This window comes from Poecilia mexicana, unplaced genomic scaffold (assembly GCF_051168715.1).
Source record: "Poecilia mexicana isolate PSO_F unplaced genomic scaffold, ASM5116871v1 scaffold_12, whole genome shotgun sequence".
Lineage (NCBI taxonomy): Eukaryota > Metazoa > Chordata > Actinopteri > Cyprinodontiformes > Poeciliidae > Poecilia > Poecilia mexicana.
Genome location: NW_028263381.1, coordinates 19,034,865 through 19,050,572, shown reverse-complemented (window position 1 = coordinate 19,050,572; position 15,708 = coordinate 19,034,865). Strand labels below are relative to the sequence as shown.

The following is a 15,708-nucleotide window of genomic DNA, read 5'->3' as shown; positions in this document are numbered from 1 at the left end:
GTCTTGGATCTTCGGGTGACTTTCTGTAGCGGTCCTCAGCTTCTTGTTTTGCAGATCTGAAGCCCCCTTCACCTTGTTTCAAGATCTTTTTCTGGTCCGCTGAGATGTAGGCGAGCTGACCACATGGAAAGAAGGCCCCAGCTCCTCCTCTTTACCTTTGGGGTCTGAATTTAGATAATATGAGAAGTGCAATTTGAGGCCACGTGTTGTGGGGCTGACAGGTTGGTCCAGTCTTTGACTATCTGTGGTTCAGGATCTTCTTCAGCTGCAGAGTTCTTTGTCCATCTCAGTTTTGGCTAAAATCTGCCTGGAGGATCCAACCAAAGGTTCCTCTTTTGCTTTCACCTTTTATAGGGTTTCTCCACCCTATAGATACACTTGCATTAGCTAGCACTGTTCATCTTTCCTCTAATCCTTCACCTACTATCTACCTCCAACACATCAGTGATCTCTGATTGCAGCTACATATTTTACATAATTTCAAGTTCAGTATCAAAATCAAATCTATAACCTCTTTAGCTTTAGATTTAGCAGTAATTTATAATATTATGATAATCAGGCCTTATTAGTTACTCTTATTATAATCATAATGTGAGTAATTACAGGTGTTCTTATGAAAAGAAAACAGGAATCATCCATTATTCTTATTGTTTGAAACCAAAGTCACAGTTGTTCATTCTTACAAGAGAAAACATTATCAATACAAGTATTTTGCTTTTAAAGACTTAATTCTTTAAAACTTTCTTGCATTGAAATAAGAAATAGTATCTCTGTCTCTCTCTCTCTCTTCTAATGATTAAATTAAAAAAATAAATAGAATTTAAAAGTAAAGCTTGCATGAGACAAAACAAACACACAACCTCACTGATTTTATTGAAATTTGATTTTACTTTTGGGTTTAGATGCTACTTTCTGTAATTCATTTTAAAGGTAACTTCATGTATTGTTACTGATAACCTAAAATCTCCAGCATGGAAATAATGGGATGATCTTTGGTTATCTTGACATTGTAAAAAAGAATTAACCCTTCTGTTTAAGTTTGCTGCATTTCTTGGATTTCAGAGTGTGTTTGCTGTTGCGGGGGTTCAAAATCACAATAAAGTGGCACAATATTTGCTGTGAAAGAGAAGACAACAATAACTGTTGAATGAATATTTAAACTTTTCCTTAATAGTTGCATAGAGAACAGAGGGTGAAAAAATTTACCGTTTTGTCCAAAATGCAGCTTTTAATGTCATAGTTTTTCCACTTAGGACATTTGCTTGTTTTGACGATTGCATCGATTTGATACTTGATCTTACTGCTTTCCTGCAGAAAGATCCAGATAAAACAGTGATTAGAAGTATGTTTTGGTAGGGTACATTAATTTGTTTAAGAAAGATCAGTTCTACCTGTTTTTCAGCACTGATAACTGAGACCAGCTTGAACAACATCTTGCCCTTTGCAATCTTGTTCAACCTTTCCACAGCATATTTAACGGCCTTCTTAACATCTTGTGACTCAGGAGATTTTTTAGACCAAGGCTCTAAAAGATGCACTTTTATCAGTAACAATGTAAACAAAGATCACAGAATAGAGACAAAAACTGTCGAGCTTGAATCAGTTTGTAGGGCTAAAGAAAGGTCAAGAAAGAGTCTCATCATTCTGCCCCAGCAGTGCAGTGGCTTTATCTCACATCACAGAACCTCTTTTACACAATGAAATAGGAAACTTAAAACGGTCACCTTACAGCAGGACAACAACCATAAACAAACAATCAGAGATACAGGAGAATTGTAAACTTCCTAGTGGAGCGTATGTTTGGATCCTGTGAGTATTTTTCCATTTACCACTTTATTCATGTTGTGAACTCTGTCATGCATGTAACTGATGTTGACATGATTCTTTCAAATTCACATAATTTGTGTGTCCATTGAGTCTAGTCAAAGATGGCAGGACTTGTTTGTACTGCCAGCTAGCAGCTGTTGCATGTTCCATTCCCATCCAGTCCAAAACAAATTCTCGTGTCTAATGGGAATGTGAAGAACTGGGTGTTGATCACACCCAACTTTGTACTTTTTATTGAGCTTGTTTCCTTAGTGGTCCCCAAACTACAGCCTGCAGGCCAGATCCGACCCGCCTCCACATTTGTCCAGCCCCCTGAACAATACCAGATAGCATTTAGATTTTTTATATATATATATACCATATTTTCCATACTATAAGCCGTTAATTTTTTCCTAAGCTTTGAACCTTCAGTTTATAGCCTGGTGCGGCTTATATGTGGATTTTTCTTCAACCACCAGGGGGCTCTTTAGCAGGAAGTGAATCACTGGAAGTCAAAATTGGAAATAAAAGAAGAAAGCGCCCATTAAGACAGAATTAGGTTTTAGTAGGGAATTGGAATTTGAGAATATTGCTGATCAGTTAAATAGCATTGAGGGGGAAAAGAAGATTTTTTGTTTTTTTTAAATAATACTGGGATCATTATGAGAATTTGAGGTATAGATATTAGAATCCAATAGATGGAATTAGTGCAACAATAATGGATGCAAGCTGCCATTGAAATCTGAAGAAGAAGAAAGTGCCCATTTTCATTTAGCACATGCTAGTAGCAGACACGAAGGATCAGCACTTTTACTGTTGCAGTTACTGTTCGGAAACTATCGTAATCAGTTCAACTAAATGTAAACTTGGCAAATTTTTCTTTTTCAACCGTAATAAATGTGACAGTCAATTGACCTGTTATGACTCTAATCTTGGGTGTCCGCCCCCTCTGCTGCTGCTTCATCGTTGTGGAAAATCTGGAGCGGCAGAGATATCTGCGGTTTATAGTCCGGTGCGGCTTATATGTGTATGTTTACGTTTTTTTTGTTTGTTTGTTCTTGTTTTTTTAAACTCTGGGCTTGTGGCTTGTAGTCCGGAAAATACGGTATTTATTTCGTAAATAGTGTTATTTATTTCCTGACTTTGGTTCTGTGAAGAACCCAGAGGGGGTTATTTGATTGTGCTTTCTGTGAAATAAATTTTTAGATTTAGGCACTCCTGCAATCGTCACACTTTTTCGGCTACAAACTGACTCCAGCCCCCCACCAGAGAAGGGAAAAGTTATGTGGCCCTCACAGGAAAACGTTTGGGGACCCCTGTCTTTGCTGATCAGAACTTTGGAACAAAGAAGCAAACACGGCTTTTCTTCAAGCTTTATTTTGGATTTGAATTTCATTAACTGCACACCTCATATATGATTCCATTAAGGTAAAATCCCAAAGGAAAGCCCTTTATAAATTCAATTTAACACAATAAAGTGGCGAGTCTTTTTTTTTTTTTTCCAAAACTAACATTCATCTGACTTGTAGCTGAAGCAAAACGTCTGACTTGTACTCAATGATATTGCAGTGAGGAGTCATCAGCTGTGGAATAAATCCACAACTTATTTGACCATGAAGTCTGCAAGCCACACAGTTATAGAACGTGTTCTTTTTGCAGAATCATATAATTGTTTTCAAATTTATAGACAATTTTGTTACCCATCTTACCATTTACTTAGATTCTCTGTTATCACTAAGGGGTTTCACAGGCTGATGGAAACAAACTAGCTTCTTTGTTATCTAATAGATTTTCTTTAAAAACAAACATGATTTAATATTTTAGCTCTTACATTTGACGATGTGTCAGAATGTTTACATGAAACCACAAAGTTACACTTTAATGTTGTTTGATTCGTTTCCTGACTGTTGGCCATGATTTTGTATTCATGGCTGAACAGCTGAAACTCATCAAACTCAAAGCTTAGTTTGGATAGGTTTACATTTCCACCACTTTATTGTGTCACATAATTAAACATGTCTATTCAGGACACATTGCATCCATATATTTACTTACTTTCTCCAAAGAATCTCTTCTCAGGCTGCCCTCCCAAACACAGGTTGAAGACTGACAGACATATCAGGAAGGACAATGGCAGAGACATATTTGCTTTCCAACAACTTGCCAGCTACAGACGTTTCCAAGAACTTTGCAAGATACTGAGAAGTCCAGGTCTATTTTATAGGAACCAAACATAAAAAAGAAACTATTAAATACAACAGAAGAAAAATAGTTAAATATTGATTACTAATTGTAAAAAGTCCACCACCAACCTTATAGATGTCACTTCAGCTGGGGGAAATGGAGCAGAGGAAGAGGAAACAAGCTTCTGGGTTCTCTGAGTGAATGTGTGTTTGTGTGTGTCAGCATTCAAGCTTTTATGGTCAACCAGTCAGTGAAGACCACACCCACCTACTGCCTGGGAGTGACGCCATGCATGCTTCTAAGCCATCAGCAGCCTTGGTGAACATTGGAGGCAAACTGCAGAGTGAGTGTCTGGTGATGTCTCCCTGCTGCAGTTATTCAGGAAACTTCATGTTGAATATGTGGGCATGTCATCTGTTAGTGCCATGTCTGTGGGGGTGTGCCTACAATTAGCTTTTTTATTGTAGTTGAGCAAACACCTGTTGCTGTACACAGTGAGTCAATGGAGGAAAAAATGATTTGCATAGTAATTAACAGAAGCTGGGGGAGCACCTGCCCCTTTTGCTCCTTGCCCCCAGGTGCCCTATTGGTCAATTTTTTTTTTTTTTTGTATTATTATTTTCTAAGCCCTCTTCTTACAAATAGTAACATGTACTAAAATTATTAGTTTTTTGGTTGGGTTTTTGTTGTACAACATAATAAGCCGGTCACCTTGTTACCTTTGACCTTTTACCCGTGACGCATGACGCAGTTGTCTCTCGCGCAGCGAGATAAGGCGGCTAACTGGAGCTTAACGTAGCGAATGTTCCCGATTACAGATCAGTTTTTGGTGAATTAAAAAAAACGTTTTTGGTGAATAAAGTGGAGTAGACTTGCTTCTTGTCAGATGACGGAAAACGTTGAAGTATCGTTTCTGCTTCAGCGGTTTAAGCAGAGAGGTAATGAATTACAACAGACACTGACAGGCCTCTGTCTGCTTTTCTCTGAAGAACTACTGAGGGGAGGAGACAGCCAGGTGAGGAGAAACTGTTCTTATCTATCGATTCAGTATTTTTATCATACAGACATTAGGCTGTTGTTGATGTGCTATTAGCTAGCTGCTAGCTAACGACTTTGCTAGCAAAGCTAGATGACAAAAAAGCTTCTTCCCTGTATTGTTAATGATATCAGTCATTCTTCAGTATCGCTTATGCAATAGGGGCACATCGCCCGTATAAAACCGATCATCTCCATAATGGATATATGTCTTCTAATTTCCTTTGCTGCATAATGTACATTGCCTTTATTCTGGCGTAAGGTAAATGTATTTTGAAGGAGAATAGCACTTAAATAAAAGTCCAACAAGGATATTCATTTAGAATTAAAAATAACTCACCCTGAACTACCATGATAGGTATAATGTATCTAATAAAAGTGTGTCATTAATGAAGGGGACAAAACTCAATCCAGGCTTTAAGTAAGTTTAGGGTCTGGTTCGCAGAGTATTAAGTTAAATTTTTTCCCAATTATTCAATGAAAAAAAAAAAAACTAATCTCAGTTAAGTAAAATAAAATTGTAATCAAAACTTTTGGAATTGTAATTATTTATTTTTTAAAACAAAAAGTTTTGTTTAAAACAACTTTTTAAAAAATTAAATAACTCATTTTTGTCTCATGAACTTAAAAAGTTATTTGTCAAACATAAACTTTTATTTGCACACATCATAAATCTTTTGTTGTGATTTTAGGTCCTGCCCATGATGTCGTGTGAGAATCACAAGCAAAACTTTGAGTCACAAACAAAAACTTAGAATAGCAAGAAAAGATTTCTGGCATGCGCAAATAAGTTTGCTTTGCAAAAAAAAATTAAAAAATTTCACTTCATGAGACAAAAATGTGTGATTTTAATTTAAAAAAAAAGTTTTTTAAGCAAAACTCAGTAGGCTTTTCTCATGGTGACATGCATTAATAATTCAATTTTTGCTTGTTTTTCTTTTCTTTTTTTTCTGCAGTTCCACGTTAGTTTGATGCAGCTCTGCTTTCCTGAAAGGACCATCTTCATCTCCACTGCAGTAGGAAACGGGCAGCTCTTTTTTATAGATCACAGTCCACTAAAAGGTTGCATTGTGCCCTTGTTTATATTGATAATAGTGTAATTCTGTAAAGACAAAATATGTCTGGGGGTCTAGCTCTGATTTACATATCTTGCTAAATTGTGGGTTTGAATATTGCAATACTTTCCTATAACAAAATAGACCTGCAGAAAGAAATTACTAATAAAATATCTTGCATAGTTGTATGCTCTATGTACAGATGTTCCTTAGCTTTGATTGTATGTCACAATTTTGTAATTTATCATTGTTTATTAAATTCTGAAAGCTGTGTGGCTTTGTTAATATTCTGTCCTACAATGCGGTTAGATGTGCCCCTTTTTTGTTGAGCACCTGCCCCTTTAGTGGTCTCTGCACGGCCCTGGAGAGCTCACTACAAAAATATGAAATTTCACCAAGTATTTTTGGTCTAGTTTCTAGTGCAAATATCTGAGCACACTTGAAGTAAAACAAAACCAATTTAAAAGTAACTTTTTAGCAAGATAAAGAGGCTTGTTTTTACTTCCTAATAATAATTCATTAATATTGATAACGTATTTGTTCCATTGGCAGATTATTTTACTTATAACAAGGTATTTTTCCCATGTTATAAACAATGAGTACTGTCCGAAAGCACAAGGCAATGGAGACAAGAGGTAAAAATGCGTTTCCGGTGAGTAGGAAACCCGTTTTTGCCATTGCCAAAAAATCTGAATGGGAATTCTTTAGACAAAAGATAAATTTATTAATGCTAAAGAACAAATAAATCTGACTTAGGTCCCCCTAGGACAAAGTGGAGGACATTTTCTACTCTACTGACAGTCCAAATCTTGCAAATCAGTTCATCAAAGTCCACCTTTGGGGCACAGATTTACCTTTTGCATTAGTAGTTGAGGTCACATTTGCAGGTTGTGGGTTATTTGGCTCAAAGACCAAGAATTGACATGTGGCATCTTGATAAAATGCTAGGAAACCATCTAAAATATTTTTTGGTTTTGTTTTCTGACCCTTTGTGACAAAATTAAGTAGAATAAAACATGATGGGAGATGTGTTCTGATAAGTTAACAAATAGCATCTAAAACTGCAAGACTGTAATGAATAAAAATCAAGGAGAATGTTACCAAAAACCGCATTTGACTTGCCTTTTGTAACTCTTGGTATCAGGTTTAATCAAATTACAGTAACAAACTTCACTGTGACGATGGGAGTTTAAGCAATTTATTCACTAAGTGGCAAAAGTGGAAAGACAGCAGATATGGTCTTCCAGAACGTTTAAAATAGAAATCTGAAAAGTATCCATTGAGCTGAGCTGTTGAGCAACAAAGAGAAACAATTTTAAAATTTCCAACCCGGACAGCCTCCTGTTATGAAACAGTGAGGGTAATTTTCCCCTAACGTTGTAACCAAGACGACTTATGTTTAGTCACCATAAAATCAGATAGATATTTAAACGTGGAATCTGGAGCTCACTCTTCTGTCAGAGATGGAAAATAAAAATACAGTGTGGCTTTACGTTTTGGTAAAGATCCAGAGAAGCTGATTTAGGTTACAAACATCTGAAAACAATCTCCATGACTAAAACTATAGGTTTCCTGTTTCTTTTGTTGTCCTTTAGTTTTTGAACTTAGAAACTGCAGAAGAAGTCCAGTATCCGTAAAGTTTTTTTCAACCTGTTGGTCTGCATTTTGTTGCGCGTAATTGAAGTTTTGAAATTGGGGTAATAATTCTAGAAATTTTCAAAATGTGAAATCCTGGGGCCCTTTACTGGTGGTTCAGATTGGTTTGAACAATGACACTGCCTTGAACATTCTCCTTAACTTTTTCACATTGTAACATTTTCAAACCACATTCATTCCTGTGATTTTCATATCACATTTGTATCAGTTCTGAGATCCCATAACACACAGCAGATGTTGCTGTTTAATATGTCAAAAAACTTCAGATCTTGATGTTCTCAGAAGCTGCCAGTCTAGATGGCTTACTTCTATGTTTTTGTTGAGATTATTAATGCACCATCACTGGGATAGGGTAGTATTAAAAGAGACACTACAATTACAAAAAAGTCACAAAAAACAAATGAAGCTTACGCCAATGTTTATTTATTCCTTCTTTACCAATCAATCAATCAATCAAATGTTATTTGTATAGCACATTTCAGCAGCAAGGCGTTTCAAAGTGCTTTACATAATTAAAATAAAAACAGCATGTGAGAAAGAGTTTTAAAAAAAACATCATTAAAACGCAAACAGTGAGAAAGAGAAATAAAAAGCTGTCTCCAACCCTTTTGACTTTAGTCAAAACGCCGTTTGACAAGGACTTTAACCTCTCGGACTTTAGTCAAAACGTCGTATAACAAGGACTCTTACCTCTCGGAAACAGTGAGAAAGAGAAATAAAAAGAAAGTAAGAAATAGATAAAAAGAAAAGATAAAAACATCGAAGACATCAAAACCCACACTCTAATCCTAATTTAGCCATAAGCAACTCTAAACAGGTGGGTTTTAAGTTGAGATTTAAAGGCACACAGTGTTTTGGCTGTTTTACAGTTTTCTGGAAGTTTATTCCAGATTTGTGGTGCATAGAAACTGAATGCTGCTTCTCCTCGTTTGGTTCTGGTTCTGGGGATGCAGAGCAGAACCAGAAGATCTGATGGGTCTAGACGGTTGGTACAGCAATAACAGATCTTTAAGGTATTGTGGTGCTAAACCATTCAGTGATTTATAAACTAACAACATTATTTGAAAGTCTATTCTTTGAGCTACAGGGAGCCAGTGTAGGGACTTTAAAACTGGTGTTATGTGCTCTATCTTCCTGGTTTTAGTGAGAACGCGAGCAGCAGCGTTCTGGATCAGCTGCAGCTGCTTGATTGATTTATTAGTCAGACCTGTGAAGACGCTGTTGCAGTAATCAATGCGGCTAAAGATAAACGCATGGATGAGTTTCTCTAGATCTCGCTGAGACATTAGTCCTCTAATCCTGGAAATGTTCTTCAGGTGATAGAAGGCCGACTTTGTGACTGTCTTAATGTGGCTCTGAAGGTTCAGGTCAGAGTCCATCACTACTCCCAGGTTTTGGCCTGATCGCTGGTTTTCAGTTGTAATAACTGAAGCTGTGCATTGATTCTAGTTCCCTCCTCTTTAGGCCCAAAGATAATAACTTCAGTTTTGTTTCTGTTCAGCTGGAGAAAGTTTTGGCACATCCACACATTTATCTGTTCTAAGCATCTGTGCAGTGATTGAATGGGTTCAGAGTCACCTGGTGACATCGTGATGTCACCATAACTATCATCCGTGTAGTTATGGTAGCTGATCTTATTTCCTGTTATAACCTGAGCAAGTGGGAGCATATAAATATTGAAAAGAAGTGGTTCTAGGATTGAACCTTGGGGTACCCCACATGTGACCTTTGACCTCTCTGATGAGAAGTTTCCGATTGAAACAAAGAAATCCCTGTTTTTTATGTAAGATTCAAACCAGTGGAACACTGGACCGGAGAGTCCGACCCAACTCTCTAGTCGATTCAGTAAGATGTCGTGGTCAACAGTGTCAAAAGCTGCACTGAGGTCCAACAGAACCAGCACTGTGGTTCTCCCACAGTCTGTATTTATATGGATGTCATTGAACACTTATAAAAGCTAAATGTGTGACTTTTTGATTGTTCTCCTAAAAAAGTTATCTACACCCAGTTTTACTATTCCCATTTAATTATGTGCAACATGTTAAGGTCTGTATTAAAGGTTTCTTAAAACCAATCACAATTGTGAATCTATACAAATATACTATACTATATATACTGTTTTTGTTGGTGCACCCCCTCCACCGCCTTCTCTCTCTACTTTTCCTTCTGAGAGGGTGAGACCTGCTCCCAGCTCTCCATCTAACGAGTAAATTGAGTTTCCTAAACCTGCTGGGTATCACCCTGTCCAGAACTGAGGTAAACTGCTGGCCTGTGGAGAAAGACTCACCTGGTTCCTGACGACCTTCATCCAGGTGTCCCACCCTTCTAGCCCCCGTGAGTTAGTCAGACTGAGCCGCCTGCAGCCAACTAGTTTCACAGACCACACATGTTAACGGTCGCTCTTTCTCTTTGTTACAACCTGCACTTGTTACTGAACCAGGTTGGTTTTAGTGACTCCAACGAGTCTCAATACAGTTTTGGGGTTAAAGAAGTCTATGAAAAGTTTTCCACCTTTTTCTTTCCAGAATCAGGCATCATAGCTATTTTACGACCATCAAAGAACTTTGAGGTGACTCATTAATTGAATGTCCATAACATGTTTTGGATTTTTCTTTATGCTAAATATTTTATTAGTAAGACAATTTTGCGAAGGACAGTCAGTTTAATGCAGTAGCAGAAATAATCATATCAGAAAAATAAATCTTCTTATCTATCCTATCTTTCCCTAATTCTGACACTAAGAACTAAAAAGGGAACCTTTGAGAGACAGACGGTGTATCGAATTTCGAACCCCAGAACCGGCCTGAAGATGAAGAACGTGTTCCAGCAGGAGGAGACTCACAGCGCTGATCGATGAGGGCAGGCATCTCTGCATGGATGTGAGGTCACCCAAGCCAGTCATTTATAATATTATGATAATCAGGCCTTATTAGTTACTCTTATAATAATCATAATGCGAGTAATTACAGGTGTTCTTATGAAAAGGAAACAGGAATCATCCATTATTCTTATTGTTTGAAACCAAAGTTAAAGTTGTTCTTTCTTACAAGAGAAAACATTATAAATACAAGTATTTTGCTTTGGGTCTTATTCAGTTACTCAGTTTGATAAGAATTTCTTATTTAAAACTTTCTTGTATTGAAATAAGGAATAGTCTCAACTATTTCTATAAATCCCCCAGGTGGAAACTTACTTCCTTTTATCATGAAGCCTGCTGTTCCTGTTTCATAGCTTTGCACCTCTCTCTCTCTCTCTGTCTGACTATGATTTCTAATGATTAAATACAAGAGGAAAGAATTTAAAAGTAATGCTTGCATGAGACAAAACAAACACACAACCTCACTGATTTTATTGAAGTTTTATTTTACTTTTGGGTCTAGATGCTACTTTGTGTAATTCACTTTAAAGGTAACTTCATGTATTGTTACTGATGACCTAAAATCTCCAGCATCAAAATAATGGGATGATCTTTGGTTATCTTGACATTGTAAAAAAGAATTAACCCTTCTGTTTAATTCTGTTGCATGTCTTTTTGTTCAGCTCATATTTGTCGTTCTGGGGGTAGAAAGTCACAAAAAACTGGCACTTTATTTGCTGCAAAAGAGAAGACGACAATAAGTGTTGAATGAAAATTGAAACTTTTCTTAATGGTTATATAAAGAACAGAAGGTGAAAAGATTTACCTGTTTGTCCAAATCGCAACTTTTAATGTCAATGTTTTGCGTCTTAAGACATTTGGTTTTTCCGAGGATTGTGTTGATTTTAAAGTTGATCATATTGGTTACCTGCAGAAAGAACCAGATAAAACAGTGAATAGAAGTATGTTTTGATTGGGTACATTAAATAGTTTTAAGAAAGATCAGTCCAACCTGGGATTGAGCACTGTGAACTGAGACCAGCTTGAACAACTTCTTTTTCCTTGGAATTTTGTTGTACATCTCCACAGCATATTGAGCCGCCTTCTGAACCTCTTCTGACTCCGGCTGTCTGTCAGACCAACCCCCTAAAACATGCGCTTTTTCTGAAAGACACATGCATATACATTGTAACATACAGCATATCAGTAAAAATGTAAACAAAGATCACAGAATAGAGACAAAAACTGTCGAGCTTGAATCAGTTTGTAGGACTAAAGAAAGGTCAAGAAAGAGTCTCATCATTCTGCCCCTTTTGATCAGCAGTGCAGTGGCTTTATCTCACATCTCAGAACCTCTTTTACACAATGAAATAGGAAACTTAAAACGGTCACCTTACAGCAGGACAACAACCATAAACAAACAATCAGAGCTACAGGAGAATTGTAAACTTCCTAGTGGAGCGTATGTTTGGATCCTGTGAGTATTTTTCCATTTACCACTTTATTCATGTTGTGAACTCTGTCATGCAGGTAACTAGTGTTGACATGATTCTTTCAAAGTCACACAATTCTTGTTACTTCCACCTTATAAAGATGGAAGGACTTGTTTGTACTGCCAGCTAGCAGCTGTTGCATGTTCCATCCCCACCCAGTCCAAAACGAATTCTCATGTCTAATGTCAATGTGAAGAACTGGGTGTTGATCACACCCAACTTTGTACTTTTTATTCAGCCTCTTAGCTGGTCAGAACTTTGGAACAAAGAGGCAAACAAGGCTTTTCTTCAAGCTTTATTTTGGATTTGAATTTCATTAACTGCACAAATTAATGTCACCACAGATATGGTTTCATTAAAGTAAAATCCCAAATCAGTTAAGACATGGTAAGGTATTAGACTACAAAAAAGGAACCCTTTTTACATCCAATTTAAAGTCCTGCTACTGAGCAGCACTGTTTTCTTTTTTTTCCAAAACTAACGTCTCCGCTGCCAAAATACACAGCACTCTGACAATGATGAATTCATCTGACTTCTGGCTGAAGCAAAACTTCTGACTCACAGTACCCAACCATACTTCACTGAGGAGTCATCAGCTGTGGAATAAATCCATAAACACACAACTTATTTGACCATGACGTCTGCAAACCACACAGTTATAGAACAACATGTCCTTTCTAATTTGCAGAATCAGATTATTATGTTTAAATTTATAGACAATTTTGTTACCTATCTTACCATTTACTTAGATTCTCTGTTATCACTAAGGGGTTTCACAGGCTGATGGAAACAAACTAGCTTCTTTTTCTTAAAAAAAAAAAAAAAACACGATTTAATATTTTAGCTCTTACATTTGACGATGTGTCAGAAAGTTTACATGAAACCGCAAAGTTGCATTTAATGTTGTTTGATTTGTTTCCTGACTGTTGGCCATGATTTTGTGTTCATGGCTGAACAGTTGAAACTCATCAAACTCTAAACTTAGTTTGGATATGTTTACATTTTCACCACTATATTGTGTTACAAAATTAAACATGTCTATTCAGGACACATTGCATCCATATCTCTACTTACTCGGTATAATGAGTTCCTCCACAGGCCCAGTTCCCAAACACAGGTTGAAGACTGACAGGCATATCAGGAAGGACAATGGCAGAGACATATTTGCTTCCCAACAACTTGCCAGCTACAGATGTTCCTAAGAACTTTGCAAGATACTGAAAAGTCCAGCTCTATTTTATAGAAACAAAACATAAAAAAGAAACTATTAAATACAACAGAACAGAAGAAAAATAGTTAAATATTGATTACTAACTGTAAAAAGTCCACCACCAACCTTATAGATGTCGCTTCAGCTGGGGGAAAATGGAGCAGAGGAAGAGGGAAACAGCTTCTGGGTTCTCTGAGTGAATGTGTGTTTGTGTGTGTCAGCATTCAGGCTTTTATGTTCAACCAGTCAGTGAAGACCACACCCACCTACTGCCTGGGAGTGACGCCATGCATGCTAAGCCACATGTGTCAAACTCAAGGCCCGCGGGCCACATGTGGCCCGCCATGCCATGCCATGCCATTTTATGAATTTTATGAAGATCTAACTGACTTCATCAGTCAGTTGGATCTGTGTGATCCAAACAGACCAACTGAACTCTGTGAGTGTTTTACCCTAAGCCAGGGGCCACCAACTCCAGTCCTCAAGGGCTACCATCCTGCAACTTTTAGATTCACTTCTGCTCCAAAATGTCAGAATTTTTTCGCCAGCATTCATTCCTCTCTGCAATAGGCTGGAAATGAGCAGTTTATTTGATCCAGGTGTGTTTGAGCAGAGACACATCTAAAAGTTGCAGGACGGTAGCCCTCGAGGACCAGAGTTGGTGACCCCTGCCCTAAGCTGTCTGGTGTGCACTTTTACCAGGATTTCTTTTTTTTTTTTTTTTTTTTTGCCTGGTTTCGCTTCTCCGAAACCGACAAGTGTTAAGTCTGCAGATCCTCCAGAACGCCGCTCTCCTGGGTAACGTGCACCAAGGCTCCATTTGTTAAATCCGCTGGATGAGTTACTTCCAGCGGTTTTTAATTCTTCGCAGCGGCGGAGCCGCATCCACAGTGGTTGAGCAGCGGACTGCGCAGGTTACAGTCTAATTAACTTTTGCATCGTCATTTATTTCCTCAAGATAAACTGCCGCCTCCTCAAATGGATTAACACAACGTTGCGGTCTGTAATGGAGACTTGAATTTAACGCCCCATTTCAACCAAAGGTTTTGTAATGTGCTTCCTAACCATTTTTTTTTGTATAATTATTGATTTTTTTTTTACCCATTTAGCCAAGACTCTGTAGAACCATTTGTCTCTGCTAATGACATCTTCAATACATTTTTTGATCCCAGGCTTAGTTTATGACAGAAACAGTTACCATAATATATTTTGAAGTGTTCATTTTATTTTTGAACCATTTTTAATTTTGAGGTGTTGATTTTATTTTTGAACCATTTTTAATTTTGAGGTGTTGATTTTATTTTTGAACCATTACATATTTGAAGTGTTGATTTTATTTTTGAACCATTATATATTTTGAAGTGTTGATATTATTTTTGAACCATTTTTACTTGTAAGTATTGATTTCATTTTTGAACCCTTATTTATTTGAAGTGTTGGTTAACTGAAAGACCTTTGACATGAATAGACCAGTATGGTAATCGAACCAATGACCTCAGCATTACCAGCACCATGCCCTAACCTGCTGAGCTAACCTACCTTCCAAACTGCTGAGTTTCCATGGATTTAAGAAGAACTTACATGATCTTACCACAATGAAGATTTGATAAAAGTGCTTATATTCTAATGTTTTTCAAAACAACACATATTTTATTTTCCAGAGATTTTGTATTTTGAAGTGTTGATTGTATTTTTGAACCATTATTTATTTTGAAGTGTTGATATTATTTTTTGAACCATTTTTAATTTTCAAGTGTTGATTGTATTTCAGAGATATTTTTATTTTAATGTGTTAATTTTATTTTTGAACCATTTTTATTTGTAAGTATTGATTTTATTTTTTTGCCATTTAACCAAGTCTCTGTAGAACCATTTGTCTCTGCTAATTACATCTTCAATGCAAATTTTCTGATCCCAGGCTTAGTTTATGGGCTGTAATCTGAAATTAGGCACAAATATAAGTTTGACAGTTGGTTCACCAAGTTACTGTGCTCTCTGAGAGGATCTGTGGTATAAGTATTTGACATTGTTCCATGCCCATTGTTGACATTAGTCTCTAACAAATTTTGGATCATCTACCAGGAACAGTGGAAAAAGCATGAGTTTCTGTAGTGTAGTGGTCATCATGTTTGCTTCACATGCAAAAGGTCTCTGGTTCAAAACCAGACAGAAACAGATTTTACATGTTCTATTCATCACAGGTGTTTACTAAAGGTCAACAAGGGTTCTGTGGTGTCATGGTCTGTACAAAATTTTCATGCGTTGAATCTCACATCATCAACTTTGGAACCACAAACTAGAGGAGTTCAGTTCCTGCAGTGTAGTGGCTATCACATTTGTTTAACACGCAAAAGGTCTCTGGTTTGGAACCAGACAAACTATTTTTGTAGGTTATGCATCTCTTGGGATGCA

At 37.0% G+C, this 15,708-nt stretch overlaps 2 protein-coding genes, 1 long non-coding RNA gene and 1 other non-coding gene across 4 annotated transcripts; 1 reads left to right on the top strand and 3 right to left on the bottom strand.

Annotated features, from left to right (window-relative positions):
• Window positions 1-793: 793 nt before the first annotated feature.
• On the bottom strand, window positions 794-5,133 carry LOC148156017 (cystatin-8-like). The gene is made up of 5 exons (XM_088010676.1): window positions 4,119-5,133; window positions 3,862-4,019; window positions 1,392-1,525; window positions 1,207-1,308; window positions 794-1,116 (listed from the first exon to the last, which is right to left on the bottom strand). Exons 2-5 carry the CDS (start codon window positions 3,947-3,949, stop codon window positions 1,021-1,023), a joined length of 420 nt encoding a protein of 139 aa, XP_087866802.1. The 5' UTR covers window positions 3,950-4,019; window positions 4,119-5,133; the 3' UTR covers window positions 794-1,020.
• A 3,043-nt stretch (window positions 5,134-8,176) lies between these two features.
• On the bottom strand, window positions 8,177-9,319 carry LOC148156016 (uncharacterized). The gene is made up of 2 exons (XR_015764782.1): window positions 8,427-9,319; window positions 8,177-8,383 (listed from the first exon to the last, which is right to left on the bottom strand). It is a non-coding gene; the product is annotated as an uncharacterized LOC148156016 (long non-coding RNA).
• A 1,760-nt stretch (window positions 9,320-11,079) lies between these two features.
• Window positions 11,080-13,536, bottom strand: LOC106913752 (cystatin-like). The gene is made up of 5 exons (XM_088011042.1): window positions 13,423-13,536; window positions 13,161-13,318; window positions 11,606-11,757; window positions 11,420-11,521; window positions 11,080-11,330 (listed from the first exon to the last, which is right to left on the bottom strand). Exons 2-5 carry the CDS (start codon window positions 13,246-13,248, stop codon window positions 11,235-11,237), a joined length of 438 nt encoding a protein of 145 aa, XP_087867168.1. The 5' UTR covers window positions 13,249-13,318; window positions 13,423-13,536; the 3' UTR covers window positions 11,080-11,234.
• A 1,862-nt stretch (window positions 13,537-15,398) lies between these two features.
• On the top strand, window positions 15,399-15,471 carry trnav-cac (transfer RNA valine (anticodon CAC)). The gene has a single exon. It is a non-coding gene; the product is annotated as a tRNA-Val (tRNA).
• Window positions 15,472-15,708: the final 237 nt, after the last annotated feature.

Bases quoted from the DNA above. Each gene is read 5' to 3' on its own strand.
- LOC148156017 (XM_088010676.1), bottom strand. From the start codon at position 3,949: ATGTCTCTGCCATTGTCCTTCCTGATATGTCTGTCAGTCTTCAACCTG. The intron at 1,526-3,861 runs GTAAGTAAATAT...TGCATCTTTTAG, and splicing joins GAAGAGATTCTTTGGAGAAA to AGCCTTGGTCTAAAAAATCT. The intron at 1,117-1,206 runs GTAAATTTTTTC...TCTCTTTCACAG, and splicing joins GCTGCATTTTGGACAAAACG to CAAATATTGTGCCACTTTAT.
- LOC106913752 (XM_088011042.1), bottom strand. From the start codon at position 13,248: ATGTCTCTGCCATTGTCCTTCCTGATATGCCTGTCAGTCTTCAACCTG. The intron at 11,758-13,160 runs GTAAGTAGAGAT...TGTGTCTTTCAG, and splicing joins GGAGGAACTCATTATACCGA to AAAAAGCGCATGTTTTAGGG. The intron at 11,522-11,605 runs GTTGGACTGATC...TTCTTTCTGCAG, and splicing joins TTCACAGTGCTCAATCCCAG to GTAACCAATATGATCAACTT.